Source organism: Macaca nemestrina, chromosome 8 (assembly GCF_043159975.1).
Source record: "Macaca nemestrina isolate mMacNem1 chromosome 8, mMacNem.hap1, whole genome shotgun sequence".
Lineage (NCBI taxonomy): Eukaryota > Metazoa > Chordata > Mammalia > Primates > Cercopithecidae > Macaca > Macaca nemestrina.
The window spans coordinates 93,538,891-93,563,014 of NC_092132.1; the positions used below are offsets into that span (position 1 = coordinate 93,538,891).

The following is a 24,124-nucleotide window of genomic DNA, read 5'->3' on the forward strand; positions in this document are numbered from 1 at the left end:
GATGGACACCTAGCCTGCTTACATATCTTGGCTATTGTGAATAATGCTGCAGTGAACATGGGAATGCAGATATATCTTTGACATACTGATTTCAGTCTTTTTGGATATAGACTCAGAAGTGGGATTACTGACTGGATCATAGGATAATTCTGATTTTAGTGTTCTGAGGAGCCTTACTGTTTTTTGTAACAGCAGTATTAATTTACATTTCCACCAACAGTTCACAAGAGTTCTCTTTTCTCTACAACCTTACCAATACTTGTTATCTTTTGTCTTTTTGATAATAGCCATTCTGACAGGTATAAAGTAATATCTCATTGTGGTTTTAATTTGCATTTCTGCGATGACCAGTTTTTCATGTGTGTTGGCTGTTTATATGTCTTCTTTTGATAATTGTTTATTAGGTCTTTTGTTTGTTTTTTGATTGGCATATTTGTTTTCTTGCTATTCAGTTGAGTTCATTTTATATTTTGGATCTTAATCCCTTGTCAGATGTATGGTTTGCAATCCTTTATGAGATGTATGGATGGATGGTTTGCGGGTTTTTTTTTTTTTTTTAGTTACTATATGTGTTATCACTTCACTTTACTGCTTGTAAACAATTAATAAAGCTTTACTGTACAGAAGCTTTCTAGTTTGATATAGTGCCATTTGTTTATTTTTGCTTTTGTTGCCTGTGCTTTTGGGATCATATCCAAGAAATCTTTGCCCAGACCAATGTAATGGAGCATTTCCCCTATGTTTTCTTCTAATAGTTATATAGTTTCAGGTCTTATATGTAAATCTTTAATCTGTTTTGAGTTGATTTTTGTATGTGGTGTGAGATAAGGATTCAATTTCATTCTTCTTCTTGTGGATACCTGATTTTTCCAGCAGCACTTATTGAAGAGACTGTGCTTTCTTCATTGTGTGTTCTTGGTATCTTTGTTGAAAATCAGTTGACCAGAAATGTGTGGAATTTATTTCTGGTCTCTCCATCTACTTTGGTTGGTCATTGTGTCTGTTTTTATGTCAGTACCATGCTGCTTTGATACTATAGCTTTGTAATAGATTTTGAAGCCAGATAATGTGAGGCCTCTAGTTTTCTTCTTTTTGCCTATATGATTCTATACAAATTTTAGAATTGTTTCCTATTTTTGTGAAAAATGTCATTGGAATTTTAATATGGATTACGTTGAATCTGTAAACCACTGTTGGCAGTACGGACATCTTAACTATTATTTATGTGAGTCCATGAACATGGTATACCTTTCCATTTATTTGTGTTGTTTACAATTTTCTTTCAATATTTAATAGTGTTTAGTATACAAATCTTTTACCTCCTGGATTAAAGTTTACTTTTAGGTTTTTTTTTTTTTTTTTTTTTTTTGATGTTGTGAATGGAATTGATTTTGTTGTTAGTGTAAAGAAATGCTACTGACTTTTGTATGTTGATTTTGTAGCCTGCAACTTTACTGATTTGTTTAGCAGTTCTAATAGTTTTTTGGTGGGTCTTTACAATTTTCTGCATGTAAGATTATATTATCAATTAACAGAGGTATTTTCAATTCTTGCTTTCCTATTTAGATGCCTTTTATTTTTTTTCTTGTGTAATTGTTCCAGCTCGAACTTTGTTCTGTGTTGAATAGAAGTAGTAAGAATAGAAATCCCTATTCCTGATCATGGAAAACCTTTCAACTTTTCATCACTGAGTATGTTTGTTGTGGAATTTTCATATACAGCCTTTATTATGTTGAGATATCTTCCCTCTGTGTCTAATTTATTGAGAGTTTTTATTATGAAAGGATACTGAGTTTTGTTAACTACTTTTTCTGCATCTATTGAAATGATCATAGGGTTTTTGTCCTCATTTTGTTAATAGGGTACATCCATCACATTACTGATTTGTGTATATTCAACAATCCTTGTATTCCAGGGATCAGTCTCACTTGGTGGTGAGTGATCCTTTTAATGTTCTGTTGAATTTCGTTTGCTAGTATTTTATTGAAGATTTTTGCAGATATGTTCATCAGGGATATTAGCCTGTTATTTTCTTTTCTTGTAGTGTCTTTGTCTAGCTTCGGTATCAGAGCAATACTGGAGTCGTAAGTGGAGTTTGTAGGTATTCTCTTCACTTTGATTTTTTGGAAGGATTTGAAAAGGAATTGGTATTAGTTCTTTAAATGTTTGGTGTAATTCCACCTTGAGGCATCTGGTGCTGAGTTTTTCTTTGATGGAGATTTCTTAATTACTGATTCAGTCTTCTAGCTTGTTATTGGTCTGTTCAGATTTTCTATTCCTTCTTGATTCAACTTTGGTAGGGTGTACATTTCCAGGAATTTATTCTAGGTTATCCAATTTGTTGGTGGATAATTGTTCATAATCTCTTTGACCCTTTGTACTTCTGTGGTATCTTCTGAGTTGTGGTATCTCCTCTTTCATTTCTGACTTTATTGTTAGAGCCTTCTTTTTTTGTTAGTTTGCTAAAGGTTTATTGATTTTGTTTATCTTTTTAAAGAACCAACTCTTAGTTTTACTGATCTTTTCTGTTTTCTTTCTGCTCTCTATTTTATCTATTTCTGTTCTGGATCTTATTTCATTCTTTCTGCTAATTGGGGTTTAACTGGTTCTTTTTTCTCTAGTTTCTTGAATTTTTTTGAAATCTTTACTCTCTTTTGATATAGGCATTTATTGCTGTGAACTTCCCTTTTACAACTGCTTTTGATGCATCTCATAAGTTATGGTATGTTGCGTTTCCATTTTCATTTGTCTCAAGATATCTTTATTTTCTTTTTAAATTCATTTGACCAGTTGGTTTTTCAGGAGCATATTGTTTATTTCTGTGTGTGTGTGAATGTCCCGAAAGTCCTTCTGTTACTGGTTTCTGGTTTCATTCCATTACGAGTAGAAAAGATATTTGGTATAATTTCGATCTTAGATTCATAGAAACTTATTTTGTAGACAAACATATAATATATCCTGGGGAATACTCATTCCAGTTGCTGTTGGATAGAATGTTCTATATATGTCTGTTAGGTCCATTTGGTCTAAAGCATTGTTCAAGTCCACTGTTTCTGTCTGTATGATATGTCCATTGTTGAACATGGAGTTTGAAGTCCTCTGCTATTATTGTGTTGCAGTTGATCTCATCCTTCAGATCTATTAATATTTGCTTTATATATTTAGGTGCTCCTATTTAAAATTGTTCTATTCTCTTGAACAAGACATAAAATAATGTCCTTCTTTGCTTCTTTGTCTCTTTTTACAGTTTTTGACCTAAAGTCTATTTTGTCTGATGGAAGTATAGTCATTCCTGCTCTCTTTTGGTTATCATTTTTCATCCCTTTATTCTCAGTCTGTGTGTGTCCTAAGGCTAAAGTGAGTCTTTTGTAGGCAGCATATTATTGGATCTTGCTTTTCTAATCCATTCTTCAGTCATTGTTTTTAAAAATCCATGCAGTCATTTGATTGGATTTTTTTTTTTTTTTTTTTTTTTTGGAGAAGGAATCTCACTCTTTCGCCCAGACTGGAGTGCAATGGTGCAAACTCGGCTCACTGCAACCTCTGCCTCCCAAGTTCAAGCAATTCTCCTGGCTCAGCCTTCCGAGTAGCTGAGACTACAGCTGTGTGCCACCACACCCAGCTAATTTTTTTTTATGTGTGTGTGTTTAGTAGAGACAGAGTTTGACCATGTTGGCCAGGCTGGTCTTGACCTCAAGTGATCTGCCCACCTTAACCTCCCAAAGTGCTGGGATTACAGGCGTGAGCCACCGCATCTGGCTACTTTTTGTATTTTTAGTAGAGACAGGATTTTGCCATACTGGCCAGACTGGTCTCGAACTTCTGCCTCAAGTGATCCGCCTGCCCACCTTAACCTCCCAAAGTGCTGGCATTATAGGTGTGACCCACCGTGCCTGGCCTGGCTTATAGTAATTTTTAACGAGCTGCAAATACACTCAGTACAGTATCTGTCAGTAAATGGCGGTAGTTCTTATTTATTTCATTCTTCTTCTTGCCTTTTTCTCACCAAAAATGTGAGCTGTGTAGTAAAGACCATATTTGATTGATTGTTTTGCTATGATAATTTTGAATTGAATGGAATTCAGAAGGACCTAAGCAGGATCAGATCCTTCTTCTTAAGCCCTAGAGCCCACTCAAAGGGAATCATTTTTCTAGTAAATTGTGGCATATACAGTACAGCAATTTGCCAAATATCTGTGTCTCAGAATTGTTCTTACGAAATCCTTAGGCAGATGCCTCACTGGATGCTGACAAAGACTATCTCCTAGTGTAATATAACCATTTTTTCTTTTACCTTAGGAAAAGATTCACTCTGAGTGCCAGATGAAAAAGTTGACTTGTGCTTAAAGGCCATGTTATTTAAAAAAAAAAAAAAAAAAAGTCTTGAAATGCTACAGTTGGACTCAGCAAGTCGAGATGCCACAGCCAAGACTTGTTGAAGGAATAGGGAATTGACATCTCCCATTGCACTACATTCTACAAAATATATTCATTGAGGAGATGGGTGCTGTAAGCCCTTATACTTAACGTATTTCTGAGGATTGAAGGTGCTAGAGCCAGCCAACTTGTTATGAGTGAGTTTGAATGAATTAAATGTGAATTCACAGTATTTCCTCTACTCCAAAAGTTCTTGAGGCAATTGTAGGAAAGGACAAAGCGGACACAAAGACAATATGATAGGCTGTACTGGGGGAGCTGCCCCAGTGGTGCCAGGGGCCTGAGGACCCTAGGGATACTTGAGACCCTAATTGGTATACTTCTTTAGGGTCAAGAGTTGGAGTACAGCCTTGCCAGAGTTAACTGTCATAACTCTTGTTACTGGCCATGGGTATTTCATTTCACATGTTCTCTACTGATTTATTAATTCAGAAATTGATACATTAACTTACTAGCAATAGTTGAATAAAACTTAAATTGTATATTCAGTATTATGTTTTGAAATGTTTTAAGTTTTCTCAAATTGCACTTAGATGCATTCAGATGCTGAGTTTAATCTCTTAAGTTCAGTGTGTGTGTGTGTGTGTGTGTGTGTATGTATGTGTATAAAACATATGTTCTAGTGCTTGGACTATTGAAGTTGTTAATAAAATTTGTGGTTTCTATCACAACAAGGTTTGCTAAACAAAACTATCAGAGAGCACACAAGTGTGTTAATAAACATGAGTCTGGGGTTTGTTTATTTTGCATTTTATGTTCAGTGTTTCGAGTAATACGTTGTTCTGTGTGTTAACATTTTAAATTTATGTAGTGCATTTTCAAATTGTTTTTAAGTTCAGGAATTTAAAATCAATTTTTAAAATTAATCTATACTATACTATACTATACTATACTATACTATACTATACTATACTGTAAAGAAGCCAGTGTGGCTCAGTGATTAAGACCATGGAGGAGGTCGGGCGTTGTGGCTCATGCCTGTTATCCCAGCACTTTGTGAGGCCAGTGCAGATGGATCTTTTGAGCTCAGGGGTTTGAGACTATTTTGGGCAACATGGTGAAACCCCATCTCTACAAAAAAATACAAAAATTAGTTGAGCGTGGTGGCATGCGCCTGTGATCCCAGATACTTGGGAGGCTGAAGTGGGAGGATTACTTGAGCCCGGGAGGGGATGAGCCAAGATCATGCCATTGCACTCCAGCCTGGTTGACAGAGTGAGATCCTATCTTAAAAAAAAAAAAAAAAAAAGCATGGTTTCTGACTTTAAAGACCTGAGATCAAGTCTTGACAGTGTCACTTTGCAGAGTAGTGCTGTCCAGTATGGTAGCCACTAGCTACAAGTAGCTATTAAGCACTTAAAATACAGGTAGGTTGACTAATGGAATTTTAAATTGTATTTAATTTTTATTAATTTAGATCTAGGTAGCCATGTGTAACTAGTGGCCACCATAATGGGCTTCACGGTACTAGGTGACTTACTTGACTTCTTTGTGTTCCAGTTTTCCCATCTGTACAGATGAGATCATATAAGTTACCTTTTGTGGTTACTATATGGATTAAATAAAGTAATATAGTTAAGAAGGAGTTTAGCACTATGCCTGGAGCAGAATATTTCCATGAGAAATGGTAGTTAATTATAATGACATACATTTAATAAACGAGTTATTTTGCTTTTGAGCATTAATTTAAACCTGTTTATTTTTGTTCTTCCCTTCCAGGATTAATTTATTTTTGGAAATCAAGTGCAATATTGGAAGCCATTTCTACTAATTTTATTTCATTTTTAAATTTATGATTTGATTTGAATACTATCATGGGAGGAGCTGTGAGTGCTGGGGAAGATAATGATGACTTAATTGATAATTTAAAAGAAGCTCAGTATATTCGTACTGAAAGAGTGGAGCAAGCCTTCAGAGCGATTGATCGTGGAGATTACTATTTGGAAGGCTACAGAGACAATGCTTACAAAGACTTAGCCTGGAAGCATGGAAACATCCACTTGTCAGCACCTTGCATTTATTCTGAAGTTATGGAAGCATTGAAACTTCAACCAGGATTGTCTTTTCTTAACCTGGGAAGTGGAACCGGATATTTAAGTACAATGGTGGGCTTAATTTTAGGTAATTTAATTTTTGTAAAATTCTATTTTAAAAAATAAGCCTATTTTGTATTATGGTTTATGATTTATAGGAGTTGTAACTTTGTATACAGTATGTTTGAATGTGTATACTCAATGTAGGTATCTTCCTTACTTAGATGTGAAAACGCAAAGTAGTAGTAATCTTTTTTCATTCCCAGTCCTTACCCTGATAGTTCCCACGTGTAATCCTCAACTTACAGTAGCTCTGGGAACTGACTGTTCTCTGTTAGTCATTGTCTATACTTCAAGTCAAGCGCTGGTAGGCAGGAAACTCAGGAGTAATATTTAATCTATTTCAGGTAGAGTGTTCTGTCTTCTGGCATATAAAGTTTGATGGTTATCTAAGAGCATTGTGCCAGGTTTTTGTTAGAGAGACAGGAGAATGTGGGATATATAAGATGTGGCACTATCAGAGTAAAGCAAGGGATTGGAGAAAAATAGAGAAGAAAGAAGTATATGTTCATTAAGCTTTCAGCAAACTTTTCGAGTGTTTGCTCTGCCAAGCGTTGTTCCTGGCATGTACATATGGCAGTGATCAAAAGGGACTAAGATTTCTGCCCTCAAAGAGCTTACTGGGTGTTAAATGCTAGGTATTGTTTAAAGCAGTGTGTGTGTATTAGCTCATTCAGTGTTCCTAATACTCCTTTGAAGTACAGACTATTATTAATCCTTTTATATGGGCAAGTAAACAAAGGCACAGGGAGGTTAAATAACTTGCCTGAAAGTCACATATTTAGGAAGTGACAACTGGATAGCATGGAATATAGCTGGAAGACACATGGGTGGAGGAAGATCTGCTGTAAGACATTATGTTGGATGGAGGATGACCAACTATGAAGTTTACCAAGCCATTTAGTTCAGCTGCCGTATTCACTGGCTGCTACTGTGTGGCATAGGTTAAAATAGAGCATTATTTGAGGGGGTGGGTGGGGTGTGAGAAGACATAAGAAAATCAACAGCCTTCATGTAGTCTGATAGGTACTATAGTTGAGGTATATCCCTAAATTAATAAGGATGAGAATGTGGTGTAAAATTCACTCTAAAGTGATGGGGAATCATTGAAGAATTTTAAATAGAGAATGACATATCCTCTAGTAGGGTGACTATGTTCTAGTATGCTGGGACAGTCCTACTTTATCTCTGTTTTCCTATTGTCAGTATTAATAGTGTCCTTTTATTCCTCTAAGTGTCTGAGTTTGGACAATAAATTATGTGGTCACATTATGACTTTTAAGGTATAGTCAGGTCTGAAATTTCCTCTGTACACACTAGCTAGTTCCTTACTCTGTTAGTCATGGGACCTCCCATCTGTTTCATTTAAAAGAGTGGGGGTGGAAGCCTTTCATTCTGCAACTGAATTAGTTCCTAATGTATAAGAACTGCTCAAAGGTGATAGGAAATTATTAATTTTCATCGATAAAGAGAAATTTAGAAGCTTGCATTTAAATTTGGCCCTCCTCCCTGTCCTGAGACAGGAATTTCTTAACACGTTGGAACTTCCAGATGTCTGTCACTTCTATCACCAGTTTTCTTTGAAAAAGGAATCTATAGGGTTTGAGACAGTCTGCAAAATCTAAAGGTGAGAGTAGGGAGAGCTGCTTCTTTAAAAAAAAAAATGGGAATTGCTATCCTTGAACGTTTCTTAACCAGCTCTGGCAACTCTGGGCTGGAGTCCAAGCCTTATACCATGTTTGGCCAGCCTGAAAGTGCCTGTTTATTCTGTCTTCCACTTCTCTAGTATATGCCAACTGGCTCATGCTGAGGGAGGTCAATCTAGCCAAACTTGGGATGGGGGAGGTATGCATCATAATTTGCAATCTTGCCAGCAATGAGGTTGCCTTCTTAGACTCATTGCCTAGTCCCAGGCTCCAAGAGATTAGATGTCTGTGGCCAGATGGCACTGTAGGCAGATGTCAAACTTGTTGTATCATGAATGTCTTTTAATCCATGACATGGGCAGTGTGGGGAAAGGGACCACTGGTGTAAATGATCTGCAATGCGCTAGATGGTTTCCTCCTGTTACAAGGCTCTAGGGAATCATGGATCTTACATATATGGCAGTGGCTCCTGGATACTATTCCAGGATTTATCTTCATGTGATCCTGCTAAGTTAAGACCAAGATATAGTTGTTCTCGTTTTGATTAAGAATATTCCTTTGGTGAGAAAGATTAAAGAAGGAGAAGCAGAAACAACAGTCTGTAAAACTATGATTACAGCTAATAAGTCTTAAATTCACCAGGCTTCTAAGGAAGCTTTATCTTTTTTACCCTGCTTTCTATTTTTAGTTTGTGTATTGTGTGTGTTTTATGTCATGGAGGGGAAGGTATACATCCGTAAAAATCACTTAGAACTGGATCCAGAGGAGCATGCTCATATGCTCCCTGTGATTATCTGAGTGTAGTGAATCAAATTTGGCTCCACTGCTTCACAGCCACCTTATTAACAGAAGTTCTTTATTTAAAACAAAAAAACTATAACACTATGGCTCAGCCATTTTTCTTTTCCACTAACAAGATGGGGATAACGGGTGCTCCCCATAGACAGTGGGTCCTATGGGTAGTACATATTTAGTAGTAAACTCTGGAGGAGTCCCGGCCAAAGTAGGGAGAGTGGGGCATCTGTGATTTGGTAACACAGTTAAGGAAGATACCCCTTGCGGAATTTCCACTTCATTCCAGAAACACAAATCCAGAAACACAAATTCAGTGAGACTAAGTTAGGTTTTTCTTTTATCATTAATTTATTCATTTATTTTTCGGCAGGGTCTCAGTCTCTTGCACAGGCTGGAGTGTGGCGACACGGTCTTGGCTCACTGCAGCCTCGACCTCCTGGGCTCAAGTGATTCTCCTGCCTCAGCCTCCTGAGTAGCTGGGAGTACCAATACGCATGGTTAATTTTTGTACTGGGTTTTCCTTAGAAAATTTCTTATGATTAAAGCACACTTTAGGGAATTGTTCATAAATTTACTTTTATTGAAGACAATGGAGAATAGATCACTCCAACTCCTGAGATGTGTCATTGAGACATGTTTTTGAATTTCAAATTGAAGGTAATTCTTCATGTCCTGCTTGCTTCTCCTTAAATATTTTCCCTGAACTAAGGGTTTTCATAAAGATCTAGTACTTAATTGATTCTCCTCTCAGTACTGTCTTTTCATTCTCAGGGAATTCCATTGAAAAATAGGATGCAAAAAAAGCAGCCTCCCACGTCCTATATTTTACCTCTGCTTTCCATAACTGAATTGAGTATCAGAACCGCGAAGGCAAGTTATTATGATAAACTCTTTGTGATTCAGGTAGGGATTCTCAATCCTGATCCTTTTTACTTAGGGATTCATTTTCATATTCTTGTATAATCCATACTATAAAAATTCTAGGTATCTTATAAAACATATACAGATTCATCCCACCTAATGACTTTCTCTTAGTCTCTTGCCTAGTTCCCTAATTATTAGGATTGATTTTGGGGAGACTGCCAGTGTCATCCAGCACTATAGATGCCACTACCTTGCTGCTACAACATTCTTTCCTAAAGGTGACAGTTGGTAAGCAGGAAACTTACTGCAGTTGCCATGTTATTCAAAAGCATTAGTTAAGCTATCTGCTGCCATCATGTTTGACCTCTACACTCTTTCACTCTTTTTCATGGGATGTTAGGTGGTCCTTATTCAGCTAACCTATATCGCCTTTGACCTCAGCGCTTGTGCTTTCTCTCTTTTGCCTGCATGCTTATGCATATTCTCTCGCTCCCTCTGCCTCTAATGAGGTATAATTCACATACCATCAAGTTTACTCGTTTAAGAGTACAATTCAATGATTTTTAGTTAAGTTTGCTGAGTTGTGCAGACATTACCACAATACAGTTTGAGGATACTTCCAATGTGCTGAAAAGATGATTCCCCATGCCTAGTTGCATCCACTCCCAGTACTCAGCCAGTCCCTGACAACCAGTTACCTACTTTCTGTCTCTATAGATTTGTCCTTTCTGGACATTTCATATAAATGAAATCATACAATGTATGGTGTTCTGAATCCAGCTTCTTTCACTTAGCATTACATTTTCAGGGTTCATCCATGCTGTAGCATGTCTGAGTACTTTATTCCTTTTTGTGGCTGAATGCTGTTTCATCATGTAGATACACACTACATTTTGTTTATCCTTTCACCAGTTAATAGACATTTGAGTTACTAGTTTTTGGCCATTATGCATAATGCCATTATGAACATTTAGGTACAAATCTTTGTGTGGATATACGTTTTCATTTCTCTTAGGTAGATTCTTAAAAGAGTAGAATTGCTAACCTGTATGGTAAATTTATGTTTTTAAGAGACCAACAAAGCGTTTTCCAGAGTGGCTGCACCATTTTACATTCCCACCAATGTTATATGAGGTTCTAGTTTCTTGACATCCTCACTAATACTTGTTACTTCGTTTTTTAAAGAACGATGTTAGTTGATATAAAGTAGCATTTCATTGTGGTTTTAATTTGCTCTTCCCTAATCACTAATGATATGGAATAGCTGTTCATGTGCTTATGGGCCATTTGTATATTTTTTTGGTGACATGACTAGTCAAATCTTTTCCTATTTGTTAATTGGGTTGTTGATTATTGAATTGTAAGTATTCTTTATATATATTTTGGATATAAGTCTTTATCACAAATAGAATTTTCAAATGTTTTTTCATGCTCTTTTAAGTGCCTCTTAAAGAATGTTCTTTATTAACTTACTTTAAGCTGAAAAATTAGGGAGATCCAGGGTGGTCAGTTCCCCCATTCCTCACGTCTCATTCTTCTTGGTAAGATAAAACACATTCTGGGCCGGGTGTGGTGGCTCACATCTGTAATCCCAGCCCTTTGGGAGGCCGAGGTGGGTGGATCACAAGGTCAGGAGATCGGGACCATCCTGGCTAACACGGTGAAACCCTGCCTCTACTAATAAAAAAAAAAAAAAAAAAATTAACCGGGCGTGGTGGCAGGCACCTGTAGTCGCAGCTACTTGGGAGGCTGAGGCAGGAGAACGGCGTGAACTCGAGAGGCGGAGCTTGCAGTGGGCCGAGATCGCGTCACTGCGCTCCAGCCTGGGCTACAGGGTAAGACTCTGTCTCAAAAACAACAAAAAACACATTCTGCAGGTATCAGGGTTTCTCTATAAGATATACTCTGTTTTATGCATCAAAACAAACCTCAGCTTTTCCTCTATACTGTTAACGCTTTTTCTTTTTTTTTTAAAGGAAATCTTTTTGTTTTTTGAGACAGAGTCTCACCCTGTTGCCTAGGCTGGAGTGCAGTGATGTGATCTCAGTTCACTGCAGCATCTGCCTCCCTGGTTCAGTTGATTCTTCTGTCTCAGCCTCCTGAGTAGTTAGTACTACAGGTGTGCATCACCACGCTTGGCTAATTTTTTTTTTTTTTTGTATTAAAGACGGGGTTTTGCCATGTTGGTCAGGCTGGTTTCGAACCCCTGACCTCGAGTGTTCTGCCCACTTTGGCCTCCCAAAGTGCTGGGATTACACGTGTGAGCCACCATGCCTCGCTCTGTTTTTGTTTTTTTTCTTTTTAGGAATTACAATGTTCTTTGTTTTTTTTTGAGATAGAGTGTCACTTTTGTTGCCCAGGGTGGAGTGCAATGGCATGATCTTGGCTCACCGCAACCTCTGCCTCCCATGTTCAAGCGATTCTCCTGACTTAGCCTCCCTAGTAGCTGGGATTACAGGTGTGTGCCACCACGCCTGGCTGATTCTATATTTTTGGTAGAGACAGGGTTTCTCCATGTTGGTCAGGCTGGTCTCGAACTCCCGACTTCAGGTGATCCACCCTCCTCGTCCTCCCAAAGTGCTTGGATGACAGGTGTGAGCCACTGCACCCGGCCTTTTTTTTTTTTTTTTGAGGCAGTATTGCTCTGTTGCCCAGGCTGGAGTGCAGTGGTGCCATCTCTGCTCACTGCAACCTCCGCTTCCCAGGTTCAAGCAATTCTCCTACCTCAGCCTCCCGAGTAGCTGGGATTACGGGCATGCACCACCATGCCCGGCTAATTTTTGTATTTTTAGTAGAGACGGGGTTCACTATGTTGGGCAGGATAGTCTCAATCTCCTGACCTTGTAATCTGCCTGCCTCGGGCTCCCAAAGTGCTGGGATTACAGGAGTGAGCTACTGCGCCTGGCCCATCTGTTCTCAATATGTGATTTATTTGGGGCTTTGTCAGCAAATCTGTTTTGAAAACAACCTTTTATTTTAGGCTAATCACATTTTATGAAATTCATGAAACTCTTTAACTATTTGAACTATTACTTCTTAGTCCTAGTTAGGCTTCTGGGCGTCTTTTTTCTGCCCTTGTGCACCATATGGAGTTGCCACCACTGTTCTATTTCTTAGATTTTTTTTTTTTCCCCTCTCACTTACACTGGTTGTGCAGTAGAAGTCATTACTGACAACCACCTCTTTCACTGCTGCTAACTCTGAAAATCAATACCCAGGTGATTTTGTGTTTATGAATAATATTACTGCTGATTATACAGTAATAGTAAATAATAATAATAAATATTAGGAAGCAATACAGGTTTTACAAAGTTTTCATACTAATTTCTTCTGGTTATATTTTTTCATACTATTCTTAGAAGTTAGGAGGAAATTTCTCCAGTGATGTGAAGTGGCTTAGGTGGTTCTCTGAGCATTTTGAGTTTTATCTTTGTGATTAACTGTTTCCCAACCAAGGTTGTCTATGTAGCAAATACAGCCAATCCTTACTATTTGCAAATTTTGTCTCTTGAGAATTCACCTACTTACTAATACTTAATTTGAACTCCCCAAATCAAAACCCACACTGCTTTTATGATCACTTGCGAGCTTGCAGAGAGTAACAAAAAATTTGAGTCTCCTGCTTTGCATCTTCCTAGCTGAGGTGGGATAAAGTGAAGCTCTCTCTGCCTGCTTATCTCCGTGGTCATACAGAGATGACCAAAGGCATGTCACAAGCTGCAGTCTGCGCTGGGGCCTGTTGATGACTTGAATCCCATTTCTGGCAACAGTTCGTGGGGTGGCTCAGGCAAGTCACTAACACTTCTTAAGTTTATTTTCTCTTTTGTAAAATAAATAATATAGCCTCTACCAGGATGAGTTCTCAGGATTTAATATTATAATCTGTTTGATATATTTATGTTTGTACATATTTTCCTAAGGAGCAACAGTTCATTTTTTTGCCAATTCAATGTTTGCTGTATTTTTTAGAACATAACTATTACACAGTAAATAATGAGAATTGACTGCGTGTTACTTCGAGAAAAGTACTAAACCGTTCTGAATTTGTTTCCTTAAGTGTAGAATTTGTGAATCTCTATCTCCCTGTGTAGGAGCTGGCACCTACAGAGTTATCTTTGTTACTCTGTGACACAGTCTTCCCTAGGCTGAGTTGGATGTTGGACTGAATGTGTCAGGTTACAGCCAGAGGTTGGCTGGAGTTGGCAGGGCTGCTTGGTCTGCTGGAGTTCTTGGTCTCATCTGGAACCTGCCTTCACATTCTCTCTGGATTTGGTTCCTGTGGGGTCAGTCTATCTACCCTCCCACACCCTTGCCAAAAATTGTTTCCTTGGATTTCACATGTCTATGTGTTATGTTTATAAATACTTTGTCCTTTTTTGGGAGCAACTTTGACTTTATCCTGTAGTGAAGGGTGAATCTTTCTTCTTTCTTTAACATCCATGTGCAAAGGATTCATAGATTTCTGCCTCTAAGGTCTGGCAACTAAGCTCTGGACACTCTTGATCTTCCAGGCTGCACTCCCAAGCTGGATTCTTATACATGGTGCCTGCATCCTGTTTCTTCTCCAGTGTACAGAAGATTCCAGAATTGAAGCCTTTCCCCAACTGCTTTTTTCCTGCCCTCTTGCACATGTGACAAAAAGTTACCAAATTCTCTTCTTTCTCCTCTGTTTCCTTTCTTAATGAAGAGCCCTTTTTTCTTCTAAATTATATAATGCAGAAGCTTGAGTACCAGTCTCTCCTCTTTAATTTTATTTTGTGAAGTAGGTAACATAATCACAGGGCTGAAAATTTAAAAGTATTAAAAGAAATACTTCGAAGTATTTTCCTTGTTTTCCTCTTGTATATTTTACCTAGTTGCCTCCCCACTTTGACGATAACTTTATTATAGAGCTCTGAGGACACTGCGATTTTCACAGGCCTTATAAGGATAGTTGGCTTGGAGTCAGAGCAAATTTATTTAGGAGTAAAAGGAAAATATTTGTTGAATTTTGACAGATTTCTTCAAGCAGCTAAAACTAATAAGAAATTAATTTTGAATGGAATGTACTTAATAACATTTACTTCTGTGGCATGCATCATTCCCTACCATCAGATAATATAGATTTAACATATTTTTTTTGGTCAGGCACTATTTTAAAATCAAGACATGAAAAATATTTTTATACTTTGTGGATATCATTTGTTTCAGTCTTCGTTGTGAACCTTTTAAATTTGAGACTGTAGCTACATTTATGTACTTTATCATTCTTTAAGCAAGTATTATGTTAGACCCTGTGCCAGCTGCTGAGGATATGAAAGTGTTTAAGACACATCTCCTACCCTTGAAATTGTGCGTGATGCTTCTGAACTAGCAATAAAAGTGTGGTGTTAATCTTACTGGCTGTTCTTCATTTAGTCTAGCAAATATTTATTGAGTATTTATGTGAATCTATTACCATGCTGGTCCCAGGTATCTTCATGTACTTCACAAATAGACGTGCAGTGGAATGAAAGAGCTGATGAAATTGTCTTCCAGGGAAAATGATTGCATTAAGAAAAATTTGAGACTGGGCACAGTGGCTCATGCCTGTAATCCCAGCACTTTAGGAGGCCGAGGCGGGCAGATCACCTGTCAGGAGTTCGAGACCAGCCTGACCAACATAGAGAAACCCTGCGTCTACTGAAAATACAAAATTAGCCGGGTGTGGTGGCTCATGCCTGTAAGCTGCTTGGGAGGCTGAGGCAGGAGAATCGCTTGAAACCGGGATGCGAAGGTGAGGTCATGCCATTGCACTCCAGCCTGGGCAACAAGAGCAAAACTCCATCTCAAAAAAAAAAAAAAAAAAAAAAAAGAATTTCAGTCAAAATCTGAAGGTGTTTAAATTAGCTTTTTAAACTATTCTGTATTATACCTTAACAAATTTTTTCCTCAGCTTGTTGAATTTTCTTTGTTAGAAATTTAATCTCTGTTTTAATATTACATTGCGCATGTTGGGGTATAGTCATAGGTTGTTCTTGACCTATTAGTCTTGAATATTAGCACATTGTGTAGAAATATGTAAATTAACTTATTGTGACATCTGTTCTTGATATTTCGACATTTTAGAGATATGGTTTACTTAGGGCCTTGGTTCCATTCTCTGTAACTGTGAAACCAACACTTTGAGATCTTTTGTAAACATATTTCTAAGATTCATGTGTGATAAAAGAGAGTAGCATTTGCATAGCATTTGCATCGCCTCCTCTCAGTTTGACTGAGAGGAGGCGAGGGACTGGAACGTGTTTCTGGTAAATTGCAGGACTTGTTACATGATGCCTTTCCCAAAGCTGGAGAGCAAAGAACAAGGTCTAATCTTACTAGCTTCAGAATGGTTAAGCTAACATGGCAAGACTCAGGACAAATTTGACAGTGTTTGATGTTTTTCCCAATGTGATATAGTTGGATGGGAGAAATAAATATATCTTAATAAGTGTTTGGAATATATTAGAACAGCTTCTCTTAATTGTCTAGTTAATAATTACTTAGCCTTTCGCCAATTGCTTTCCTCCTTTTTCCTTTATTCACCTTTGGTCTGTTTTATTTTTGTGCATTATACCACAGGATATTCGTGGAAAGAGTGAAACCTATTCCTGTCAACTTTTTACCCGTTACTCTCCTTGAATACTTACAAAGTTGCTTATAAATCTTCATAAAGATACCTTATTTTATATAACTAAAATTAGTAATGTCATTGTAATTTCTTGAAAGATCCTTTTATATTTATATTTTAATTCTCATTGACTTTATATTAGTTTCATAGAAACCTAATAACTGATCCACCTACTCCCCCTTGTGGTGAATATTTAGTTTTAGCCAAAATACTTTTGCTGGTAGCTATTAACTCTTGATGTTACTTTACTATAATGTGAACAGAGATTTGGATAGTCCAAAACAGATTTTAAAAAATAATTCAGATGGAGCTTTATAATAAGGTGGCTAGTACTGCTCAGCCCCAGTTGCATGTTAGGATTATCTGCAGACCCTGGGTCACACCCTGAGAGATTCCTTTTTATTTGTTTGTGGTAGGTCCCAGGCATTTACAGTTTAAATCAAATTAAGTTTAATCTACTTTTAAAAATTAAAAATTCCCAGGTTATTCTAATATGCAGTCAGGGTTGATAACCCTTTATATAGGTTATAATTATGCTTCTACAACTAACTATTCCTGTATATGGGGAGAGAGCACATCATAATTTTTAACAACAGTTTATCTGTCTATTACGTTACAGTGTGCACAGTACTTTTACGTAAATTTAATGCTTTTTCCCAGGGACTCCTTTTATACAGTGGGAACCGGTCTTACAGTGACTGGTCTTAAGATTATATAACAGTTAGGAGGAACTGGGATTGGAAACCAAGACATCTGACCTTTCATCTATCTTTCTCACCATACCAGTATTTTGATCTCAGAGTCCTCAGCTGAAATGATGGATCTTGAATTATTTCACCTTTAGAACTTTATGTATTATGAAGTACTTTTTGCCTGTGGCTATGTTCTGTAAACTAGCGTTACACAAAATACTAAAGGCACAGTGAACTTTCTTCAGATGCAGTGTGGAACTCTTAGGTTTCCTTGGTCTGCCTCAGTCTTCTACTCATCAGCACCACACTGTCAAACTGTTGGACATTACACGGGGTGAACATAGATATAAATTAAAAAAATTGGTATTGCATAGACACTTGATGCCTAAATCGAGTAATTATTGACTTTTATGTACAAGCTTGGGTTCTTGACTAATTGGTAAATGATAAATGAACTAGATTAGATCCAATTATTAGAAAATTAGATCCAATGAATGTGATTTGAAAACTTGAAAGCAGCTTAGATTTTAGTATATTTGTTATTGTTCTCGATGGGGATTTGTCAACCTTAAAAATTATTTTTTATGTAAAGATTCCTAGGTATTTCTAATTACTGTATTTGTTTTAATAAACTTTGGCTTCACTGTATGTTTCTATGTTCTCTTTAATATTTAGCTATTAAAGGTCAACATTTTCTTTTTTTCAAAAATATATGTTACAAAAATTAAGCCCTTGTTTCATAGAAAAATCTTCACATTGGCGAATACAAAATAACATTGGAATTCTAAGTCAAATTTATGCTTCACTTGGCCTGTTAACATCATCATCTTTTGGATACCATTTCACTTTTTTCCATTGACAACTTGTACCTTTCTATTAGCTGTATATTACTTGTTTATTTATTTGAACATTTATGCTCTTTTTAAAACTCTTTCAGTAGCCCATTGTTTTTTGATTGAAAAAAGTTATACATGCAAATGGTTAAACTTTATACAAAAGCATATAATGATAAAAATGTTTCCTTACCACCCTAGATCTCTTAGTCCCCTTTCTCAGAAGCAGCTATGTATGCTTTTTCAATTTTCTGTTTTATTCTCCTGTTGTTCTATTTAATATAGATACCAAATGTGAGTTGTAATAATCAGCATTGCATTACATTTTTATACACTTAATGCATTCAAGGTGTATATCACATTCTAAATAAATGAGATATTGGTGACATTGCTATTTAAATTCTGCCTTTTATTAATGCATTTTTCTTTTTAATTTACTTTGAACATGTTAGTTACCATTCACATTGTTAAGTAGTTATCATTAGAGATGTCCCTCCATGTCATCGAAAATTAAACAGTTTCATCTATAAAAAATCATAATTGGTGTTTACATTCGATATTAATGCATAGCATATTTTACATGTGTATTTTTGTTGTTTGTCAAATCCTTTACATATTAATGAATTGTCTTTATCTTTCATTATTAAATATCTTGTGTCAAAGTAGTATGAAAAACAAGTTATGTGAAAAAAACGAAAGTTTCTTTAAGCTTATTTGCAAACTTTGCTTTTAGATAATAAGCAGAAAGCAGGAAAAATAAAACGAAAAAGAGACCTGTGGCATCTTTAACTGAGAGCCTAGAACTTTGAAATTCAGACTCTTTCTGTTAATAGTGCAGTTTGAACTATGGATTAGAAGCTTTGATTATAGATTCTTAACACCTTTGTTATTATATTTACATATTCTGTCTTACAGGAAACATAGAGTGCTAGTAGTATTGACCTTTTTAATTGATCTCATATCTATGCAGCCCTGGATTTTCTTTTTTATAAAAATGTAACTAGATTTTTTTTTCCCTCTCTCTCTCTCTGTCTCTCTCTCTTTTTTTTCTTTCTAAAGACACGGTCTCACTCTGTTGCCCAGCCCAGAATTGCAGTGACAGGAACATAGAGTCTTATAGGAAACATAGAGTGCCAGCAATATTAACCTTTTTAATTGGACTATCTATGCAACCCTGGTTTTTCTGTTTTTATAAAAATGTAACTAGATTTTTTTTTCTCTCTTTTTTCTTTCTTCTTTTTTAAAACAAACAAAACCACGGTTTCTCACTGTTGCCCAGCCCAGAGTGCAGTGGCAGGAACACAACAAACTCACTGTAGCTTTTACCTCCTGGTCTCAAGCAATCCTCCTGCCTCAACCTCTCAAGTAGCATGCACCACTAAGCCCAGCTACTTTTTTGTTTATTGTAGAGACGAAGCCTTGCCGTGTTGCCCAGGCTGGTCTCAGAGTCCTAGGCTCAAGCAATTCTCCCACCTTGGCCTCCCAAAGTGCTGGGATTACAGGTGTGAGTCACAGTGCCTGACCCCTAGGTTCTTAATGGATAATGAAAATGTAAACGTCTCATGTTTTATAGTCAATGGATCACCCTAAAAGGAAGAAAGGGAAATTAGGTTTATGTCATAGGATAGTATTTTTCTTACTGTGTACATAAGTAAGTGTAGCTTTATTTGATTTTTTTTTTTTTTCTTTTTCTGAGACAGAGGCTTGCTCTGTCACCCACGCTGGAGTGCAGTGGCAAGATCTTGGCTCAATGCAACCTCCGTCTTCTGAGTTGAAGCAATTCTTATGCTTCAGCCTCCCAAGAAACTGGGATTAAAGGTGTGCACCACCACACCTGGCAAATTTTTCTATTTTTAGTAGAGACAGGATTTTGCCACGTTGGCCAGGATGGTCTCAAACTCCTGGGCTCAAGCCATCTGCCCGCGTTGGCCTCCTAAAGTGCTGGGATTACAGGCATGAGCCACCACATCCTGCCTGTATTTGAATTATTTTAAATGAGGAAAACTATTTGGCTTTTTAAAACATTTTATATGTTGACACCTATGGAAATTCAAATTCTCAGAATATTCACATTTAATGTATTGAAAAGTGACTTCACTGTGTGCTTTTCTAAGTTAAATTTTTTGTCTGCTTTATTATTTTGAATATAAAAGATTTTAGTTTTACTCAGTTTATCTCTAGTAATAGTAATTGCAAGGAGTCATAAATGATTTTGGACAGATGTTCCAGTTTTCAGATGAAGGCTAAGAGTTCATAAGGAAGGAAACAAGCAAAAAGTTTAACATTGTTTTAATCAGGGCAATTCGTAAAATGTAAAAACATTGCAAAGGAAGTTAATTCTGTTGTTTGATGAATCAAGCACCTTTTTATTTAATTTTCCTATCTGAACACATTTTTCAAGTAAAATTAGTGTTTTTAAAAAACTATAAAAGTATACTAGGGGAAGGCATTATTCTTATCTGATTTTGGTTTGAAGATTATATCTGAACATTTTGGTTAAATTTGTATAGTCTAGATATTTCTTAGACGGCAAAGCATATTTTACATGTACTGTTTGAACATTCAAACGTGACAATTTATGATTGTGATTTTTTTGGTTAAAAGTTCCTAATGGTCAGTAGAAACAATCCAAATATGCGCTGTTGTTTTAGACATTGAGTGGAGGGTACATCCAGTTAAATATTTCCTAAAGATACTGAAAATAATACACCTTCCAGGTCTAATGTTAAAGGAAAAAATGTTGAGTGGAAAACCTGGTTGGCTCAATTTCAGAAGCTGAAAAGGGATTAACTGTAATTTGTGTGTTATATTCTCATGTGGGTCATGGGGCAGATTAGTATGTATGTACGGTAGCCTTAGGAGATACTGAGTCCTCGTATTTTCAGTGTGAGCTGGTACCAGGGTGGGGGAAAAGAGCCAGCCCAAGTACCTCTCTGGGGGCTGAGAACGCTCTCCTCTATTCATTCCCCTTTTCCTGGGAGGTCAGTCCATCCATGGGCATATGTAAAGAGAAATCCTAAGTGAGAAGTGTAAAATACGCTGGAGCATGAGGGTCAAGTCCAGCATGCTGCCCGATGGCCACATTCTGCTAGGCACTGGGAGCTCCAAAAAGCGTGGAATGGGGTGGGAATTTAGCCTCTGCTGGCTGGGGATAGGAATGCCCCGAGACATTCATGCAGTATCTGTGTCAGCGCATGTTTTTAAGTATGTTGAATTACAAATTTTTTAGCAAATGATAAAATAATAGCAAGTAACTTAAACTTCATTTAGAAATATTATTGTTTTGGAAGTTTTGTCCTGCCAGATAAGCTCCTCTCTTGGGACAGCTCTGTAGGTTTCAACCTTATGCCTGGTAGTGTTTTTTGATAGAAAACTCAGGCAAACTGTTTTTTTTCCTTTTTTATATTAAAGCAATGTACATGGATTTCCATTCAACTTTTAAATCTGTAGCTAGGAGGTATTTGCATATTTCAAGCCATCTTTAAGTACTCCTGTGATGTATAAATGAGCAGAACTTAAAAGAGCTCTGTAAGGGCATATTATTAATATCTTTTATAAAAATGCTGCTACGATTGCAGGTCCTTTTGGAATAAATCATGGGATTGAGCTTCATTCAGATGTGGTGGAATATGCCAAGGAAAAACTGGAGAGCTTCATCAAAAATAGTGATAGCTTTGATAAGTAAGTATTCATATCTATAGTTTTGGTTTGAAATCACTTGAAATATATCTAATAAATAGATATATGCAACGTGACTATTCTTGAACACTATTATTGATCCTGACTGACTCAATTGAATGCAGCAAAAATCAGTGCACCATAAAATGAGAAAAAGTTAATATTATTCTGTGCTATAACTTTACCTATATGTAATTCTATAGTAAATTATAAATATAGTAATTTTTTGCTACTAGCACTTTATTAGTAATGTTGAATTCATTAAACATTATTCAGGTATCTTTTCTGGAGATACAATGTAATGCTGTGATTACAGTATTTGTCTGGAACTGGTTTTTTTACCTTTTGGATAGTAATTTAGTAGTTTTGTCCTCTTCAGTTGTAACATAAGAGGTGGTACCTGTCAGTATACAAAGAACTTTAACATATTCAGCTACTTTGTAATACATCCAGAAGAAATGACAATAGAAATACATTGATATATCTTGTGATAGGATTGTTTATGAGAAATTGGTTTATAAAACCATTGTTTTAAACTCACAATATAACTCCCCTTAGAAGAAATATTGCACAGGCTTTGGTCCTTGGGCTGGCAGGAAAAGTCCATTTGGTGTATAATCCTAAAATTCTGCATTACTATGGAGCAAGGGCACTTACACTGAAATCCATGAGCTCTTTGAAATTGTGTAAAATTTGGAGAGCTTTTACATCTTTCATTTCTCTGTGTATCTTATTTTCAAAGAGAAAAAGTGTTAAAAAGGATAGAAAACACAAGCTTAGAACAGTCACTTTAAAGAACGAAGTTTTAGGCAAAAACTGAAAATTTCAGCTTGGCTTGTTGGGAGTGGGCCCTCATTTATCTTCAGCCCTTGGCTATGACCAAAACTTGAGGGAGGGGGCTAGATCAGAACTGAGGACTTTTCTCTAGAAAGATCTAGATTGAAGGACAGCACCGGAGAGAAGAAGCCAAAAAACCTTGTGAATACCTTCAGAAGAATGTTTATTTTCCCCCTCCTCCCTTTGCCTTTTCTCCCCTTCCTCTTGTACTTTTGTTTCATTCCCCTTTGCAATCCCAGTTTGTATTTATCCTCTGGCAAGTGGCATTTGATTGGTTGAAGAACAGAACCTGATGTAATGGAGCAAAATCCTCAGTACTTACAATGAAGGCAAGATCTTGTGTCTACCTAGGTGTGATTGTAACTGTGTTAAAGATTGCAGGCAGCAGGCAGGCATGGGGCAGTTGGGAAATGCTCAGGTTTTATTTTTACTGTAATTCAATGGATTTAAGCAAGCCATTTGAATTTTCTGCATTAATTTACTGAACACCATCCTATATCTTATTTATGCTTGTCTTAACAACACGTAATGCACATTTTGATTCGTTTTTCAAGGCTTACTGTGTTGGTTCATATCCTATTTCCAAGAAAAGCACGTTTGGCAGAAATAAAAGTTTTTAGTCCAAATTATTTGACAAGAAATTTGGATTCAATTTTAGCATCCTTTTTTGTCTTTATCGTTTCTCTCTGTCTTAAGGATTATAGTAGCATGGTAAGTGCTTAAGATGTAGTCGTGATGTATTTTCATACAGTCATTAGAACTATAGAATTTTATTTATTTTATTTAATTGCTATTAAGTATTTGTTTTGATCTCGAAACAGTGTACACAAAAGGGCTCTTTGAGTACATTTCAACTTAGAAAATATAAAAGTATTAGTAAAAGCAAATGTTTAAGGTCTATTTTAAGCTCTGCTGTATATTAGTTATTAATAGATTTCACCTATTAATACATGAAGACACAGATAATTCCATTTTGGGTCATTAATTGAGCAGAACAGACTCAAGGAAGACTCTTGAATCAGTGAAGCAACTCTGTACAAGTATCTGTGGAGCTCAAGCTTATTGCTGGCAAGAGGGTATAGTCCTGGGAAACAGTAAAATATGTTGTGATTTGAAGCATTTCTATGTTGATGTAATTTAAATAATAATCCACAACACAGATAAGTTTGAAGACTACTTATTTAAGTATCTCAATTTTTAAAAATTCTTAAAATTGGTGTTTTTTTTTTTTTTTTTGTAATTGTAAAATACTCAAATTTCCCTGGCTTATATTTCTTTAGTTTTATTTTGTCATTACTGTGTTACACAGGTTTGTTATTCATAAAATGATGAATCATAAAATACAGTGATGACTGGTATAAATGTTTCTCTGTAATTTTTTATGGCCTTGTTTTAGTTATATGTAGTTGTTTCTAAAGTGTTTGTTACAGCTTATTTTTGAAACAGATTCTTAATTCATGAACTAGTCATGAAGAATACAGTTCTGACAATTTTATTATCCTAATCTTCAGTGTACCAAAACATTCCTGTTACGTGTTTCAGATTATAAAGTAGCTTATATACAAGGAGTAGTAGGTATTAGGAAAATGTTTCATTTTGCATAATGTAATGAGTGGCT

General features: G+C 36.4%; 1 protein-coding gene across 6 annotated transcripts in view; it reads left to right on the plus strand.

The window, feature by feature from the left end:
• The window catches only part of LOC105463377 (protein-L-isoaspartate (D-aspartate) O-methyltransferase domain containing 1), an 81,590-nt gene that overhangs the window by 32,291 nt on the left and 25,175 nt on the right, over nucleotides 1-24,124 (plus strand). For 3 of the 6 annotated variants that reach the window (XR_976292.3, XM_011710431.3, XM_071068258.1), the window contains exons 2-3: nucleotides 6,157-6,558; nucleotides 21,570-21,672. The exons of 1 other annotated variant lie outside the window; for it this stretch is intronic. Coding sequence is in view for 2 of the 5 variants with exons in the window: in XM_011710431.3 (XP_011708733.1) it covers nucleotides 6,252-6,558; nucleotides 21,570-21,672 (410 nt within the window). In the remaining 3 variants the exon portion in view is untranslated. The remainder of the gene's footprint in view (nucleotides 1-6,156; nucleotides 6,559-21,569; nucleotides 21,673-24,124) is intronic. 2 more of the 6 variants (XM_011710433.2, XM_011710434.3) reach the window with 1 other exon arrangement.